The sequence below is a fragment of the Haliotis rufescens genome, unplaced genomic scaffold (assembly GCF_023055435.1).
Source record: "Haliotis rufescens isolate VD_foot unplaced genomic scaffold, xgHalRufe1.0.p SCAF_31, whole genome shotgun sequence".
Taxonomy (NCBI): Eukaryota; Metazoa; Mollusca; class Gastropoda; order Lepetellida; family Haliotidae; genus Haliotis; species Haliotis rufescens.
The window spans coordinates 3,420,495-3,440,403 of record NW_025964013.1 but is presented as its reverse complement, the minus strand read 5'-3'; the positions used below and the strand labels follow the sequence as shown (position 1 = coordinate 3,440,403).

The 19,909-nt window shown below is 40.5% G+C and overlaps 1 protein-coding gene across 4 annotated transcripts in view; it reads right to left on the bottom strand.

Annotated features, from left to right (window-relative positions):
- LOC124136742 overlaps positions 1-19,707 on the bottom strand; it is a 32,985-nt gene extending 13,278 nt beyond the window's left edge. For 2 of the 4 annotated variants that reach the window (XM_046502740.2, XM_046502742.2), the window contains exons 1-9: positions 19,531-19,706; positions 14,546-14,725; positions 13,815-13,865; positions 9,600-12,795; positions 5,632-9,254; positions 5,236-5,289; positions 4,703-4,882; positions 4,158-4,259; positions 3,382-3,426 (exon numbers count right to left, since the gene is read on the bottom strand). In XM_046502740.2, coding sequence (XP_046358696.2) covers positions 3,382-3,426; positions 4,158-4,259; positions 4,703-4,882; positions 5,236-5,289; positions 5,632-5,734 — 484 coding nt within the window. In that variant the 5' untranslated portion in view covers positions 5,735-9,254; positions 9,600-12,795; positions 13,815-13,865; positions 14,546-14,725; positions 19,531-19,706. Of the gene's footprint in view, positions 1-3,381; positions 3,427-4,157; positions 4,260-4,702; positions 4,883-5,235; positions 5,290-5,631; positions 9,255-9,599; positions 12,796-13,814; positions 13,866-14,545; positions 14,726-19,530 lie in introns of all 4 variants that reach the window. The other 2 variants (XM_046502739.2, XM_046502741.2) reach the window with 2 other exon arrangements.
- Positions 19,708-19,909: the final 202 nt, after the last annotated feature.

Here is a 19,909-nt window from a genome sequence, read left to right as displayed (position 1 = left end):
GCTCCTCATGTCAAAGCACGTTCCTATACATGGCTCCTATCCATGCACTATCCTTATATGGCTCCTTCTGTACCGTCTTGTATATGGTTCCTCATGTCTAAGCTCTGTTCTATAAATAGTTCGGTATAACCAATGCACTGTTCTATACATAGTTCCTTACAGTCAATACACTGCCCTGCAAATGTTCCTCCTTCCAATGAAGTTTCCTTCAAATGGCTCCTACTGTCAAAACACTACCATTTAAATGGCTAATTATAGCCACTGTCCTATCATAAAAATAGCTCCTACTGTACCTCACTAAAAATTGCTCATTGCAATACTCCATAAATTGTCCCTTCACAGTCAATGCACCACCCTTCATGTCCCACCTATGTGGCTACTTGAGTGGATCACAACCAATTTGACACCTTGCTGTTATATTCTTATCAAACGTATAATCAATTCGACAACACCAACAACCGAATAACAAATTATATGTTGTTCATTGAGTTTATTGACAAATGTACACTTGAAGACCCAATGAACATACCCTATAACTTAACAAGCTTGTTTGTTTCTCCAAAGTGGTAATCGTGGATTCGAACACGATGGGATCAATACACGCCTCTGCAAAGCGAACTGCGGCGAAAACATACTGTTCAGGATGATTCGAAACTATCAGTTAACAAATTCGTTAATCGCTATTTTGTGAAGGATTTGAGTGTCCTTTTCACGGAACATGCGTACATAGGGTGGTTCTACGTTTCCAGTAATTCCATCACGTTTCGTCCTGAAAGATAAGAGTGAATATGGTTTCACACCGTTTTGTAATACATACATTGTACCTATATGGGGATTCGAACCCGTTTTTTTATCGAAACACGAGCGCCTTTAACCACTTGGCTACCACACCGCCCCATGTAGTTAGGACTGTAGGAAAGGTATTCATGAAACAGATGTTCCAGGTAAGTGATACAGAGTTTCTTGACGCTGCTTCTGAGCTGCGAGAGTGTCTGTATGTGTAATGGAACAACTACCAGTTTTTCTAACTTGATTGAGTGGTCGATTAATCTATCAATTTCCGTTGACATGACCACGAATAAAAAAATCACGAAAATAACTGTCGTACCGTTTTGTGAAAGAGTGAGCTATGATAACATGAAGGCCGACATCACAGCGACGAAGATAGCTGGCGTAATACCTGGATACATAGCATGCAATAGTGAACACACAACCCTAGGTAACATATCGGGTGCATAAAATGTAGTATTATAACTATATCTTACAATTGTTTACAACCATGATTCAATACTAGGAAGAAAATTACATTTAAAAAATTACTATAAGTATTAGCAACTGCGACAGTAGAACATATATATACTCTTCAAAAAAAGAAACGCAAAGCTAGATTTTTGTGAGGTAGGAAAATACATTTATACGAGGAACAGTGCAAGGTATTGAGCAAAAATGTTGTTGAGAGAACACTTGGTGATTGTAGTCATCTCAGTTATCGGTACATAGGAAAAGTCCAAGGTGAAGATCAGCCTTAAATAACGCGTATGTCCCCCTTTGGAATCGATAGCGGCCTGACATCTCCTGCCCATGGAAGAGACGAGTAAGCGAATCACATCCTGGGGAATGGTAGCCTACTCTGCCTGCAGCGCAAAAGCCAACTGCTGCAACGTCTGGGTTGTGGTTGACGTCGGCGTAGCCGTCTCTCTAATTCATCCCACAGGTGCTCTGTCGGGTTCAAATCCGGGGATATGGAGGGCCAGGGAAGAACATCAACGTTGTTGTTGTGTAGACAGGCTCTTGTGATCCGTGCTGTATGTGGTCAAGCGTTGTCCTGCTGGAATAAACCGTTGCCTTGTGGTGGTGGTGGTTACCTTTGGTCGTCCCCATCTTAGCCGATCACGTGTTGACCTATGCTGTTGAAACCGATCCCATAGCTTTGTGATGGTGCTGGTCACTACATTGAAAACACTGGCTACAGCTGATCGGGATTCCCCTGCTTTCAAGCGGCGTATGACTTTATTTCTTTGCACTTCTGTTAATCTAGGCATGTGGTTGAACTGTCACGGTTCTATTGACGCAGATGCCAGGTAATCAAAAACCTTGCACTTTAATACCGTTCATAGTGCTGCTGTAGGTGCAGTACGCGCATCTCCATGGCCCTTTTTGTTAATGCACTGGGTTCGTTTATCCGAATCGTACGTGTTTCCCGACTAATGGTTTGCATGTCCTTGATGTGATCATTTTGATCCGGGACATGTGTCACTGACACTATAACACATTAAACCTCTTCATTTTGCACCTCTTGGTCCGCTAATATTGCTTTTATGGCAAAAAATATCCGTATTGCGTTTCTCTTTTTGAAGAGTATATATAAAATGATTAAAATTGTTTCACATCCATTTCGGGAGTACAACTGTATGAAAAGTGTGTGACAGGCTCACATGTTAATTCAACCTCACACACGGGCTCGTCAATATTAATTGGGGTTTCAATCATCTGTCAAAAACATGTCATTATGATTTTCCTTATCAAACTGTAAGGCTGCGTTCAGGCATCATTGCAATCCATAAAAAAAACTATCTAATACAACTTTATATGCCAGGGACAGGTTGTTCCAGTTTAATACAGAAGCAACGTAGGCATTAATATATTTTGACATATATCTTATAATGTTTACATATAATTATATTTTCAAACAAGATAGGTTTAATATCCTCCCGAGAAAACTGAACCTCAAGGAAGTTAAATAAATCTCGACAATAATAAGTGTGGATATACATATCTATGACCTCGAATCGTATCTTCTCTGTCACATGCTGTTCCGCATTTCACTGCATCAACGAGGCGGTTTCAGGGTATGTGTCAAATAAAGTGAAAACGAAACCGCGTCGTTGTGTTCTTACAGCTGCGTGGTATTTCTACGTATATGTTGATTTATTCGGTAGAGATGTGTCGACATTCTAAAAATAGGCAGCAAAGTTTAACAACACAAATGGCGATTGTTTCCTGAACATAGCACAATGTGTACACTAGATGTACAAATAAATAGGCTATTCCACGTGTGTTTGTGTGAGTGAGTGAGTGAGTGTGAGTGTGTGTGCGTGCTAGCGTGCGTGCTAGCGTGCGTGCGTGCGTGCTAGCGTGCGTGCGTGCGTGCGTGCGTGCGTGCGTGCGTGCGTGTGTGTGTGTGTGTGTGTGTGTGTGTGTGTGTGTGTGTGTGCAAAGGAACCTGATGAATATCATGGTGTTGACCACGGTCTTAACGCGATATCACTTTACTGGAAGAGCTATGTCACCTCACATTGTAAAGGTAAAAAAGCACCTGCATTACAATAACAAAACGCAAATTCACATTTATCAAGACCAAAAACGAAAGACAGAGATTACCTTTGTTAGAAGAGTCGTTTGGACAGGGTATGTACCACTCAGAACCTGTCAATGTACAGACATACATGTTTGCAATTTTGATGCACTTAATTCCATCTGTTCATGTACCCCCTGAAAGTTTATCTGTCCGAATCATGTCTTTCATAAACTGTTTCAAGTTTCATATTTTACTGATCAACTGACAGTGTAGACTAACATTTAGTCTATGAAATCTTAAATCACAACAATGCCCTTCTCGACTCTAAAAATAAAAATAATGATTTTCCCTATGCTGATATCATGTGGAATAGAGCTAGTTAGAGCTGGCTAGACTTGCTTTTGTATACATTTCTCGATTTTTTCTTTTCATAAAATAAATATATTCCACAGTCATGGTGCAGGGCTACTGACAGTGACATGAAACGCATTTGCTACCGTAACGTATTATACCAATACCTTTTCAATTTATCGCCAAAACTGGTTTTCACAGATGTCGCTTGATTGAGATCAAACGATATCTTCTTGGAGATATCGGTACAATTAAATTGCGTCACAATGCTTTGCAGAATCGGAGGTTCAAACATCGACTTGTGTTGATATATTTGACACCAAAAGATACTCGAGTGAGATTGTCCGTATAACGCACTGGTCATGGTACCGGCATTACTAATATCACTAAGACTACTCCTTCACAACAGAGAATAGAACTGTAGTTGAGTATTCATTATGTAACCCTCCATAACGTATTTAAACAGAAACATCCAAAGGGGTATTATGAACATTGCCTGTGTACTCACTGCTGTTTGTACTCGATCGCGATGTGCAAAGGTAGTGGTTGTTGTCACTGCAGCTGGTGCTGTTGAAGGTCATGCTGTCGCCCACTGCGGTGTAGCAGGTACCTGTTGAATTGTGATAAGCATGTCGTAAGTCACCATAATTGTGCCGCGGCCATACAATTTCCGAGTCCAGTGATAGGAATCGAACCACGGAGCTTCTGATCCGAGGTCGGACGCCTTGTCCACATGACCAAAGAGGTTAATCCCGTCAGCAAACTGACAAGGTAAGGATGTGATCTGTGGGATGACTCAATCCCCTGATACAATTGCATAAGTGAAGGTGTCATTATCTTAGTCAGTTTACTGCATTCATCCTGTCTTCCCTACCCCCTCCTCCCTTAAATACGCCACACACATGGCACATGCTTGACATTCCAAACCTTGAATTCGTTTTACGGTTTACCCATGTATAGCATTTGAATTTCATCTTTGAGATGATAAATTCATGTTCAATAAAGATTGATAAAATGTATCAAGCCCTCTTGGAAACTGCGACACGACATTACCATTAATGTCCATATTGACCCATATAGTTCCATGTTCCGCTTGAGCTTTCCTCAAGGCAAGGCTGCCAATTGATGTCGCTACATCAGAGAAGGTGAATATGGCGGTGCCTTTCTTCACGCACGCTGTCTCAGCTAGGGACCAGTTGACAGTTGCACAGGATGACTCAAATACATATTTTTCTGAATGTAAAATTTGTTTAAACATGTAATTGGTGCATTTAGTGCAAAGCACACTTCTTCTGATTTCGTCACAATTCTCTCCAATGTGTGTCTATATACATGCTCGTATTATACAAATGATTCATGTGGCAATATTTGAACACTCCAAGACCCATGTCCTCAAAGGTAGAGATTGGAATACGTTCAGTTAACACGAACTGTTCATCAGATCAGTTAATAGCACAAACATTATACAGGTATAGAGTAATGTATAACCATTCATGTAATGGAGGTGTACTATTATGAATAATGTTTCCAGTTACTGATTTCTTAACACAAATTGACATTTTCCAAGCGTTTAAGAAACTGTATACCTGGATTGCGGTTTGGAGTTGTGGAGAAATGTGTTACAGGTGTCACTGAACCCACTGAAAAACATTATAAGATTATACTTGTACTTATCCTTGCTAATTGACATACTATGTACATATGTTTGAATATTTAAGAATATGTGTGCCTTGTAATATTACTTTCATAATCGTCGAATTTGACTTTGTGCAATGTTCATACTACAGAACGACGGTCTGTAAAAAATGGAGTGTGGATCAGACCAACTGGTTGTCAGCACACGCACTACCCAACAGAGACAAGTAACGATTACACTGACCATAACTGATAGTGCAAGTCTCATTTAGTTTCTACAGTGTATAACTTTCTTTAGAACTACGAGTACTTTAAATTGGAACGAGGATGTACGATCGTTTACCAACCTGATGTAGTGCTGTTTGCAACACTGTGGACGAGTCCCGCCCACGCAACTATCAGAGCCGTCAGTGCACAACCAGCACATTGTAGAGATAAAAGAAAAGCCATCTGTCATTAACAATGCTTTTGAACATACTAAAAGTCGCCCTCTACACGTCCGTGTACAAGGTGGAGGACGTCCGCAAGTGACATAGTTTCCTTGTTGACATCACTTTGACGAATAGATTTGGGCGGAAAGGTTGGGGATGACTGGCAACAAGGAATCTATGTACGGCCACGCTGCTCTGTGATTGCTATGAACGTCAGGTTATTGGTTTATACTCCCCTCAAAAAGTATCGCTTATGAAGTGTCAAAATCGAGAATAACCCCCTACCCGCACACAAGGAGACATCACATGGTGTGTTAGGTTTTCGTTCTCTGCTCGTCATTTTTCAAAGATGGTCTTTTTCTGACGACGGATCATAACATATATATGTCATGATTCCCTACTTTTTGTGGAGGGTATATACAGTTGATGGTCTTAGGGATGGGAGATGAAGGCTTGAACGTTTCAGAGGACGCACGTTGCTTAGCATTTAAACACCGCGTGATGACGCGTGATGACACTGATAACACAATTATACTCTTTTTCTATTCATATGTTGCACATTGTCAGATACTCACGGTCACGAGCAGTCACAACTATTTCAATACATTGTTGTCCGGTTTTGAACAGGAAATATAAAGTTGTGTTTAATTTGTCGATCGAATGAGCAAAATATATCCTGTATACATTTCGTCATGACAATCAACTGTATTTAAGATAACATTGGGTTGTCAGAAAGTACATCAAGTTTAATTACTAACATAGATCCGATTAGGAAACCCCAGCTGACGTCGGTCCTAAATCATTACCTATGTCATTGTGTGTTGTTCACACACAAAACCAAAATGTGTGCGCATTGCATGAACATGCACGTGCAAACTGTGAATCACGAACTTAAAGTCGAGGAAATGTCTTCTAATGAATATACATTGAAATATGCATCATTTGATTTCAGAATAAAATTATTTTTGTTGAACTTTACATGAAGCACAGTTACTTTTTTCAGTCAGTATACTACTTATAACTTATCGACTAATCGATGACATAAGACAAGACTGTATTAGTAAAACTGTCATTCTGAAAAGGAGGTTAGTATTATAACAAAATATTCACAGCTTCGAAACCTCGAATTCCGTTGTTAAACAAAAAGACACGAGGTACTTCCTGTATAATAAACACATATTATCTGACTAGCTGGGTTGGACAAATCGTTCAGTAACTTCCTCATTAATTTCAATGCTGTTTTGTTTTCTATATTCATGATATTCATTAAAACCATTGTATTTGGGTTAAAGCAAATCCTTTGTTGACTAACAATCAAATTTACAGAACAATTACAAACAACATGTTGTGGTGTGCTGGGACTACAATTAAGTAGACACATTCGTTCTCATGTAAAAGTATCGTCACGATATGGCTGAAATACTGCCGATGTGACGTTAAATCTTAACTCACTCACTCACACGTAAAAGTAAGATGGCATAACAATAGTGATAAAGTGGAAAATTACATTTTTATATGGTATATTTAATACACGAGCACGGAAACACAGTAGAGATTGTGCACTGAAACTATCTGTACAATAGTCAAAGAATAACACAAAAACGAAAAACTTTAAAACAAGTAAATTATTTCAAGATAAAAACATAATGCAAATGTATAAATTCTGTATTCTTGATATAAGTAAGGAGAGAATAAAGGCGCACTCACAAATGCTAAAATCATGAAGAGTTCATATTTGGTGTGTAAACTAGAAGAGCATGTTGGGTATTAGATTAGATACGAACAAAAGCGACAAGACTCTATCCATAGCCAACGGAAATCTCTGCCAAAAGCAGTGTCGATTGCAGAATTCGAAAATTAATATTTCCACATTACTAGTAATCAAATGCACGTGCAACATCGTGTAATTTTGTATACATTGTAATGACAAAAGCAGCAATATTTGTATTCACATTTTAGTTGCACATATCACACATGCATTGAATAGTGTCTTCACAGCTGATGACGCCATACTGCGTTACTATGAATGATTTTGCTACACAATACGATCTTGAACCACCGGTGACGCCTGTGGGGCAGGATACGCTCTCATCTTTCCCTACACCTGTGTCATCACTATTTGATAGTGATTCATAAACACTTGCTCATGATATAGTCGGAATTGTACAATCGGTGGCAGAGATTTCTTATGAAAATGGAAAGTGATTTGTCACTATTATTTTATACAATTAGCGATAATGTACTCTTTCATTTGATTAGATGTCTCTGGATCGCGGCACCGTTTGCATGTTTGATATACATGTATGTGAAAGCATCAGGCGTGGAGCCTCCGTTGTTGACGCAGAACGACGTAGAAGACGTGTCACTGGTCACTTGACGTACACATGTGTCACTGGTCTGCTCGTCCAATAACAAGGTGGTGGATTTTGATTTTGAGAGCACCAAAGAGTCTTTCAGAAGACATGTAGAACTTGACTTACAGGTGTGAGAGAGAGTCAAACAGTCAACAGTGAGTGAGTGAGTTTGATGTTACGCCGCTTTTAGCAATATTCCAGCAACATCACGGCGGGGGACACAAGAAATGGGCTTCACACATTGTACTCATATCGGCAATCGAACCCGGGTCTTCGGCGTGACGAGCGAACGCTTTGACCACTAGGCTACCTGACCGCCCACATTACTACGACCAGGTTGTGGGTGTGTCTATACAACGAAAGGGGAACTCCTGTGAAGCTGGTGAAATCACAGTGGCTGTAAATGGTATCAGATTTGACAGTGTTGTGGGCTGATATTAAACTCAGAAAAACAAAATAAGTAGATACAAACTAAAAAAGATGATAAAGGATGAAAATATATACACATGTAAAAAACTGTTGTTACTATCTGTTAGATTGGATTTTTAATGAAGTATTTTTATGAACAAGTTATCACAAGGTTATCTACCTTCATCATGTTTATGTTGCACACACACAGACACACAGACACAGACACACACACACACACACACACACACACACACACACACACACACACACACACACACACACACACACACACACACACACAGAAGCACATGCGCACACACGTACCCACGGACACACACAAACGTGATGAAGTTGTTGTACTTATGTGTCTAACTCAGGCAGACATGCTATTCTAACATGATTATTGTAATCATTGAATTTCCCAGCGTTTAAGAAAGTTCACTTCACTAATCATAGTGGTAGGTTACGTTGTCGTAGCAGTCGGACACCACGGCAGTTCCATCGTCTGACAGACTGTCATTGAGGTGGCCACCAGGGTTGTCAGTTTCAGCAGCAAAATCTTCATACGTGTCAAACGTTTCGTCGACCAGCAAAGAACCGTTATCAGTATCTTCAGAACGCTGATCAATCTGTTCTACAGGGAAACCAATCTCTTTGTCACCATCTTCAGTCTCAAGATCTCTGATGTCAGCATCATGGTCAGATTGGGTATCATTGAGGTCCTGACCACCATCTGAGTGACCCCCGGTCAATCGACCACCAGCGCCACCAAGTCTGAAAGATTATGCCATCACTTTAGATAATCTCCGCTCCAAACATAAAAGTATGTGATTATACACATATTTGGGGCATGCCAGAGAGAAGGAGAGGGAGAGGTTCTTTGAGCAGAATTTCAGTTGACATGACATGATGTGTCAGCTATATATGGAGGTCGAAAATACGACGTCGGGTATGTTGACAAACTAAAGATCAGAATTAGGACGAATCAGGGACTCCAACCCACCAGGGATCCTTGTACGTCTAGGGGAAGCAACTCTGCACAACGAACTGCGTTGCATTAGGCCGTCGTTAACAGTAGCAGTTAGTAATCAACATACACCTTCCAAATGCCCTACCTACCTTCTGACTGAGTGGTAGACGGCTATGATACTAACGACGAGTACAAGTCCGACGCCCAACAAGGTCATGTAGATATAGCCTAAAAAATATGAACGTTTGTGAGTACATCATTTGATTAAAAGCGTACATACAAAGTTCAAATAACCTTTTAACTAAAACGAATTCATTAATGACCTAATAAAACACTCATGGATTCCGTACATGGATGTGTAAAAAAATTATCATTCTATTACCATTTGGGGTCGCATCACTCAAATGCTGTTGTAATGACTTATCTATAGTAATGTATAATATCTATAATCTAAACACTTAATCCCGATTTTATGTTCGCTCCTGTTTATGAGTATATTTTGTGTCAGTTGCGGTTTTCGTCAGTAAGAGTGAGTAAGCGAGTTAAAATTTTAAGGCACATCGGCAATATTTCAGCCATATGCTGACTAGAAAAAGTTACATATGAATAACAAAAATATGTTAATATATGTGAACGATGGACTCTTCAATAACTGGCATTATAACCCATTTTTGTGAAACAAGTTTATAGCATTTAAAAGTGGAATTACTACGCAAAAGCACAATTATATCAATTATATAATCAGGCTATTGGTCGTCAGCTACTAAAGTTAGGATCCCCGACAATTGATCGTGGGAACTTACAGTATCTCTGCTATCGTCATTCAGAAATAGAACAGTTGCATGGCTACAAAAGGCTTAGTTAAGATGCTAGTCACCGTTGTCATACCTCAACGATTCATCTTCCTTTAAGCACACATAGTCGTCTTACATTTAACCACAGGATGTCGGTAGGACGACCTTACCTGAACTCGCAGGATGACCTTGACAAGGAACGTAATGTGGCTTTAAATCTAAACCAATGCACAGAAATAATGATGTTAGGCTTCTTACGGGAACATATCGAATATAGAATACGCTTCCTTAATGCATAAATACGCTGAACTGTAGCTATCAGAGTATGAGTACGGAGATCAACAATAAACTATTTGCCGTAATCATTTCTATTAACAATGATTATTAAGTAGACTTGGTCTCAATCTCTCCTTCTCAGCTAAATGTGTCTCACAACCTCTCCTCCTTCACATGTAACAATAATATCAGTGAGATAATTGATACCTGGTATCTGTATTCCTAAAGTGATTTATAGGATTAAACATCATCTTCTACCGTCATAAGGACATCAGTTACGACTGTCTCGCCTTTGCATGCTCTATGAAACATAAATACGTACCTTTGGCCTGACTCCTCTCTTCGGATGCTATGAATAACCAATACATGAAGTGTGAGTAAGTGTGTGAGATTGTCTTAACGCAGGTTTGATCAGCATCTCACTTATACCAGTATTTCAGCCTAATCCCATTTTGTCAACCGCACGCCTTATGATGCAAGATGGTGCTGACAAACCCAGTAAATATGGGAACCGAACCTCCGATCAAAGGTTTCTAACATACATAAGCGAAACTGAACCTCGAATTGTGCCTAACTTGAATTATGAAATATATACTCTCCTAAATAAGAAACGCTCATGGGTTAGTTTTAAAAAAGAAAACCTTAATGATGAATGAAGCTAAAGCGAAAATGAATCACACAGATGTCAAGTATCACATGATTAGTGTCAATGGTCAGCTGCAGCTAATGACATAACTCAATGCCACCACAATTGTAACACTGCACTTGACGGCGGCTTTGACGTCAGTATCTGTTGTGACCACCATCAGCTTGTAGCACTGCTTGGAATCTCCTGGGCATTGGCAGTATAAGTCTCCGGATCCGAGCCTGGGGTATTCTAACCCATTCCTCCTGCAAACCTCGCCGAAGTTGTTGCAGCGTCTGGGGTCGTGGTTGACGTCGCCGGACTTGTCGATCGAGATTGTCCATTAGTGCTCAATTGGGTTTAAATTCGGGGATTTAGACGGCTATGGAAGCACTGTGATGTTCTGATTGGTGAGGTGGGGTCTGACGTTGTCCTGTTAAAAACATTTTATCTATCGATCGATAACTGGAAGCTAGGTTACGTTGTAGGATTTCATCTCTATAAAAAGGGGCGGTAAGATTCCCTTGCACGTGCACTAGGTCGGTTTTGCGGTTGTAGGAAATGGCGGCCGACATCATCACATTTCCCCCTCCAAATCTGTCCACCTCAACAACAAACGGGCGTAGCGCTCATTTCGACGTCTGTCGGATTCTACTATGACGACGTTGCAACAGGAAACGTGATACATCGCCAATTTCTCCAATTCCAACTTTGGTCTGCACCATCGAACACGTGACGGGCGATGATGACGTTGCAGCACAGGTCCAACATAAGGTCTTCTCACAGGTTGTCTGTGCCGTACACTTGGGACATTTCCTGCGGATTCAATTGCTGGGACCGATCTGTTAAGAAGATCGAAAACCCGGATGTAACGATCCTGCACCGCAGTTGGGATCTTAAACCTGCCTACCCGTTCGAGACAAGTCGTGGGTGGATCCAAGCTGTTGGTAACGCCTCCAAAGGCGCGAAACGGTGGATCCCTTTCCACGTGAAATGTTCATGCATTTGGCAAAATGACGTGTTTGGGGGTGATGTTTCATCAGGCTGTGTGTTTTGGCGATTGGTTACGATTATGAACTTACATTCACAAGCTCCTCACAGCGGTCAAAGCTCCTCACTGTGATAGGTGGCGGCCACCTAAATTCAACATTTATTTTCCCCCTGTGTGTTTCTTTCTTGGGACAGTATGTACACCAACGACACCATACGCTCGCCAAATTATATAATCTCAATATCATCAATAAAAACATAAAATGACAGCAGAAGAGCCCTGCAATGACTGATGCATGGTTGGTTGCGCGGCAATGATGGGGTTGGGGATGGGATGTGTGTGCCACGGGTGGCCCAGGCGTCTATGGCGCCACAATTAGTTGTGTATGATCGTGGACTATGTTTCTAGGTTTCATACCCGTACACATCGGTTTCACTGAAGTGGTAAACGTCTGTGACCTGCATCACTTCGGGCTGTCCTCCCACATTAAGCTGACACGCTGTGACATAACAGGACTACTGTTGAAAGCGGCGTTAAACCTAACTCACCCACTCTTAACTGGATTGAAGTATACTAACTCATGTTCAGTTTGCAGAGATATTAATGTAATTCAGAGCAGCTGGTTTTCTTGAAAGCAATCTGGTCGGCTTCATCCGCACCTGTTATACAAAAAGTTCTAGAGTTGTGTGATGTACATGTTAGGCAGTCATACAATGAGCACACCTCCGTGTTTTTGCAAGCTGCTTAAAGCACTCAACAATATCCCAGCTTCATGACGGTGGGCTATAAATAATAGTGTCTTGACCAGGCAATCCAGTGATTGACCAAATGGCCATCGACCTACGCAATTGGGGTACGATGTAATATCTTATTTTTATCCGCAATAACGTCTATGAAATATTAATTTGATAGAGGAAGTTTCAAATTTATATTGGCTCGGAAACATACTCATATTGGAACACCCATTATCAATTTAAGAATTAAATACTGACGAATCCCCTTGATACATCAGGTTATATCTAACCGCCTACAGTTGGCTGTTGTGGGCCAGGTTTATACACTGTTCAATGAATTGTCAGGAAATATTTATATCTGCAGCATGCGCTCTACCATGTGTGTGTGTCTGCTTATACTAGTCCGGATTGATGCCGATTTTATAGTGCTGAGATACCATGCCGCAGTTTAACATGATTACCCCACTCAGACACAGTATACCGACTACGACCAGCCCTTGTTTTGGTCCCTTAATTCCGATCGCCAGCCAGGGTAACAACAAGTACCATCTTTCAACGTCTTTCGGTATGACGCGAGCGGGATCGGATCCCGGACCTTCCGCACTTCGGAAAGACGCTCTACCACCAGACCACGGAGGCGGTCTCATAACCAACCTAGTCCGCCGGAATAATTCCCTTAATGGACGCTAATCCCAGCTACCATGTACAATAACGTATGCTAATGCCAGAGTAACATGTATGGTATCGCATTTAGTTGTTTTCGAGGGAGGTCTGTACCTATGCATTACACTCTCAATTCTACATTCTGGCGTCCTCCACCGTGCTGGAATACTTCTAAAGGCGGTGGAAAACCGTAATCACGCACTCACTCACTCACATGGACAGACATGCTATATATATTTCCAATATGTACTGCTACTCCTATCATATATTGATCCACTTACTTGACACCCGGTCGGTTGTTTTCTTGGATTTGACAGCCTTCATACACCCACCTGTGACGTCAGGAGAGATTATTTCACGCATCTTGTTAGTACTGTTACTTGTGACTGACACTGACTGAACAGATGATGATGGTGTCAGTCTGTCAGCAGCCTTTAAGTTAGAAATTAATTTAAGGAAAACAATTTTAAGACTATTCCTCAGACTGGATGCGTTTACAATGTTTAACATTTGCTATTCGTTTTATCCAGTCCCAGTTTGTAGAAAAATCGAAGCATTTTGAAGCAGCCCTTTGCTCTGAAAGCTATTAGTCAATGAGAAAACTGCCATCATTGGATTTCTGCTTGTCCCTAGCACAAATTAGCAGTCTCGGGGAACGGACTAGCATGAATTTCAAAGGCAGCTATATCAATCGACCTGTTTATACCATAACCGAGTTTGCACCAGACACATCATCGGTTCGTCTTCTTTTAAATTACACGTAATCACGTCACCGATCCAATATAGTCGCCTCTTGCAACAAGCGTGTTTTGTCCGGTCCTCGAATAGATATTTAACTTGAATATTAATCAAAGCGAACACATATCCAACTCATCCAATAAATACTCTTAGGAGCCGCTAAGGGCATCATCTTTCTATTAATGTATTAGTTCCCGAATACGTGTACATTCCTGGTCCCCGAATACGTTGTTCATTGAAACAAAGTGAAACAATACCATGATTTGTTTATTACCGTTTGTGTCCTTGCTTATCCACATTTCCCCAACATCCTGCAGCGCTGCTTGCAAGACTGACTGACCGTAGTTATGCTTCAGATCGTCAAGCTCGAATATGGCGCCTTGTTTCTTCTTGCACATCATCTCAGCTGCGGCCCAGTGCACAGGGATGCACGACGCATGGAAGCTCTCATTCACTACACGAAAACGTAATAGGTTATCAGGTCGGGAAATCAGACCTATTTTCCTTTAAATTTAAGAAATTGGCTTCAATAATATTTGTTTGCGTTAATGGAGGCATAAACGTAAAAGCCGGTTTGTAAATCCGCGTACTGACACCGAGATGTACGTTTATTTAAGATAGAATCGAGACATGGGAGCTCCGTTGTTGATCGTACATTAGGACACTGCAGGGAAAATAAACCATGAGGGGCGTAGATAAATACATATGAGATATCAACACTATATACATCCTCTTCAAGGATGTTGATAAAATATACAAGTTTTAAAAATATTTACCCACATTTTAATTGTGATAACTCCCTGAATAGAATTCGACCTCGGAAATGTCTGACAAATCAATTTACGAACAGGTGGGTTCAGTTTGGTATTTCCCGCATTTTCTCACAATCCTCAAGTCGATTATCTGTAACTTTTCTCCTAATACCGATTGTCATATCTCTCCTATTTTGGATGCGATCGTTCGGCCACTGCGTTTATCTGCGTAGCCCAGCATCAGACATGGGGAACAAGTAACAAGACACTTCCCTCTCAAACATAACGTCGTCCCATACATGACGTCATCAAGTTACAAGAGCATATTTGAATCTCCAGAGCTGACATCCTGATAGAACAATGTTTTATCGTGACATAAACCACACTTTGTTCTTTATTGTTCTTTGCGATTTATGGGGTAGCTATCTTATATACTTCCATAAATGTCCACTGGAATTAATTATATACATAAAACAGTCAATAATAATACGTTCACGGACTTCATTTATCTGATGAAGTCTGTGAAGTTATTATTATTGACTGTTAGCTACTCCATAAATCGAAAAGAACAATTGAGAAAAAAGCGTGGTTTTGTTAATGATAAACCATTGTTCAATCATGACGTCATAGCTGATGATTCGAACAGTGTACGCTCGCAACTGGATGACGTAAAGTTGACGACGCCATTTATGTGAGGGTAGCGAGTCACTCTTCTCCTTAGATGTAGCAGGGCGGCACAGATAAACGCAGTGGTCTAACGATCGCATTCAAACATCGGCGAGATGTTACAATTTATAAATGGAAGAAATGGTACAGCGACTGTCCCTCCATTGTTTTGATGTTGTGTGAGAGTATTTCGGAAACACCACACTCATCCCCCCTGTTTATAAAATGGAGAGATCGACAGACAGACAGATTTATGAGGCCAATAGTACAATGACATTTGGCTGCAGGACAAGTCGCCGTGGAGCATCACTTGTATACTGGTGAGATTGTAGCGGAATAGGTGAACACAGTTTTATTAATATTTAATATATTATCCTTCTTTCAAATATCTTATAAAAAACTGCAAGTCTGAGAAGAATATGGCTATTGTTAGTGTTCAATAACTGTACAAATTTTCTTTGTGATGGATAGGTATACTAATAGTTAGGCAGGTATTTGATTCTTATATCTTCCTATACTGGACATATCAATAAAACATTCCTCTTCTTGGTAATATTTGCATCGATGTTTAAACATCATTATCTTTGGATTGTCTGTATAATTGTATATTGAGGGTTCGGATTCTATTTGAATTTAAATAAGGGTAACAATTTTCCGGGTACGTATCCTTAAAGTGGTTGTAAATATGTTTGGTATCTCATATAAGAAACATACAACTCGTGTTCCCTACAGTGTTTTGTTGCCCGATAAACAACTCCTTCGTCGTTTATTTCTTAACTTATGCAACGCAATAATACAACCCAAGTCCCCCCCACCCTGTCATCAGCCAATCAGGAAAGAATACTCCGCTAGTGGGCGTCGCCTACTTTTATTTTACTTAGGTTTATTGGATAAAAAACGTAACAATAAATGCTTGCTTAGTAAAGCAAATGCCATTTATCATCCAAAACTTGCTCCCACAGGAGATATCGCTTGGACTAGATCAAGCGATATCTACACTGTAGATATCACTGCAATGAAATTACATCACAATGCTTTGCAGACCATTGTGCCATCACTGGTTACCATGACGTCACAATCAAATGACATCACTAATGTCTCTGCTACCGAAGCTGTTTGCAGTACTTTTTACACTGAACACACTGCTTACTACTGTCTACAAATTGAAAAAAGTTGGAAGAATGATGTTGGATGATAAATAAAATCTCACCCTCGTGTCTTTTGATATCAAATATATCAACACTCGTTGATAAAAGTGGCAAAAAGCCTCGGCAAGCCTCGGAATTTTTCCACTTTTATCAACTCGTGTTGATATATTTGATATCAAAAGACACGAGGGTGAGATTCTCTATTCAACCACTTGCTATTTAATTATTGTATTATGACACCTGTATTCAATGTTGTTCATGAATTTCTAAAAAACATTTAAAGACACTCACGGACATATTTAGTATCAGTTTCGGTACTTTGATGTTTTATTTTGTGCATATATTTAACCGATCGTATAGCAATGCCTTACACTCTGTGACATCACTAAGTTTCAGTTATCCATTTTCATAATGTCCATCATTATGTTGACTTTTACGCCCAATGGAATCTGTTTCGGCAGATAACTGAGACTGATTATTCTCGGGTGTTGGTATTTTCAATTTACATGTGTGGTTCACACAACTATCCCAAAAATACCCCGCATCTCCACCACGTATCCAAGGTATTTTTAAGATGTTAATCGACGGTAATTGTTGTTGATTACCAGGGTGGCAATTCGAGTACCTCTTTGACCTAACTAATCCCCTCGTTCTTGGTGCTGACGCTCAGTGATGAGCGAGAGGTACAATGTCAGTACCCGAGGGCCTTGGATCTATTACCGTAGTTACTCCAACAAGCACCAAGAGTGATCTTCGTTCAACAGCTTTTATTTACTCTAGTGTTGTTGGTCAACCCACTCTATGGTCACTTGATTATTAAGAGTCTTCGGCCGCAAGGCTTCAGTCCCTAGTCAAAATACTGGAGGTTTATATGTTTCTTTTCCGAATATTAGAACGAGACCACGGTGCTCAAGTGGGATCCTCCAGCCGTCCCGAACCTCCCGTTTCCTTGTCTTTTTACTCCCGACCTACGTCATGGCCTTACTCATTTTTTTCATTGTCATTGGCCATCCCCCTATCTCCCCTGACATTAGGTCGTCCTAGCCCACTCTTGTCTAATCTCTAGGTTCTTTTTAGGACTTGTGGTAATGTGACCGCCTTGACTCCCGGAGTCTGTACTATCCCCCCCAAAAAAACATATATGAATCCGAGGGCAATTTCCTCTACGTTTCCTCTCTCAATCTATTTTGTCTTTGGCAACCTGTATATTCCCTTGCCATGTTACCTTTATTGTTTTGCTCCAGCACCCTGACCCTCGACCAACTACTGTCACCCCTGGTTAACAGTGACCCAGTATGTCTCCTGTGTTCCTCAATTCCTATATCGCCTGCCCTTCCTATATCTTTCCATGTGTTATACCTATTTCTTACTCTGTTAGCAAACTGGAACAATCACTCCAATCTAATAATGTGAAACTTTTTTGGTCGTTATTGAGACCAAAAACAAAATCACAATTAATAAACATTACACCACTTGTGTGGATTGAACATTTTAAAGAACTGTTTAGTGGAACAAACCATGATCCAAACTCACTTGATTTTTATGTTCATGTAAATGATTTCATTTCAGGTATAACTGACAATCTCATTGATGTAACTACTGATATTGATAATGAACTTGACTATGACATTACTATGTCTGATATACAGGATGCAATCTCCAGTATGCACTGTGGAAAAGCCCCGGGGTACAGTGGCTGCCCAATAGAATTTTTTAAGAATGCTCCCATGCAGTGTCTAGATATGCTGAAAGAACTGTTTCTCTCACAGTTTCGCACGTCGAGCAGTGATCTTATGGTATCACAGGGTAGAAAGTTAGGTATTCCAAAGTGTGAAAGACTTTGTCCATTTTGTATCATTCCAAGTGTAGAAACAGAATACCATGTTTGTTTAGTTTGTCCGTTTTATGACGATCTTAGAAGAAACTTTCTGCCAAGTTATTATTATACATCTCCATCAGAGCATAAATGTAAGGTTTTATTTACCACCAGTAATGCTTTCACAATCAATAATCTTGCCAAGTTTACATTCTTTGCTCTTAAAATGAGGAGCAAGCAGTTGTCCATTATATAAACTACTAATTCTACCACCATATGTATATGGTCTCAGATACCCTTGTACGGATTAGTATTGATATTACTACATGCACTTGTGGCGCAACATGTTTGAATGCTTGAATATATATATTGTAAAATGGGCCTGTGGCCTGATACACAGTTTAACCGCCGCACTCTGAAGGGGCGGGCGTTATATAAGTTATCTGACAGGACCCTTGACGACACGGATGTTAAAAAGTAGGAGCAGATAGAGTGATCGTTCTACGCAATTGGGATACGATGACATGGTTCAACCAAGTCATCGAGCCTGACCACCCGACCCATGTAGTCGCCTGTTACGACCAGCAAAGGTTGCTGAGGACCTGTTCTTGTATCCGGACACCCCACGCTTTATCCTGCACGTGTATCCTGACGACACCATTCCAACCGTCATACTCCGGCTAACAAACTTACGACTTTGTCGACATTAAGGAGTCAATACCCAATTGTATCAATATCTATTTTTCTAAAAATAGTCGTGGTTTGGCGGGTTCCGGATTATTGGGCTGTTGCTATGAAACCACAGTTCAGTAGGTCGGTAACAGAAGTGACATGGAAGTGATTGCATACAGGCTAAAAAGAATAAAATGCAACGTACCTGCCCTTGAAGGACTCTCGTTGTGTTTAGCATTAACCATAATTAACACCAGTGTCATGCAACCAGCGACAATTTGTCCAGGACAGGCCATTTTTATCAGAGAGGCAAGCACAATGTCCGTGTGTATGAGAGAGGTCGCGCACATGTAAACTTCACATGGGACACTGTCGCTGATGAGCGAGTTTCGTTGGTTGCAATAGATGGTGAAAGCAGGAAGGCCAAACCACCCCCATGACATGTTCCTTTGTGCTTTTGCTATGACCTCAAAACTGAATACACACACACTAAACATAGTGACGCTTTCACCGGGCTATAGCTAAAACGACACCTCAGGAGACGTCAACGATTTGCGAAAACAGCACCGATTTGCGAAAACAGC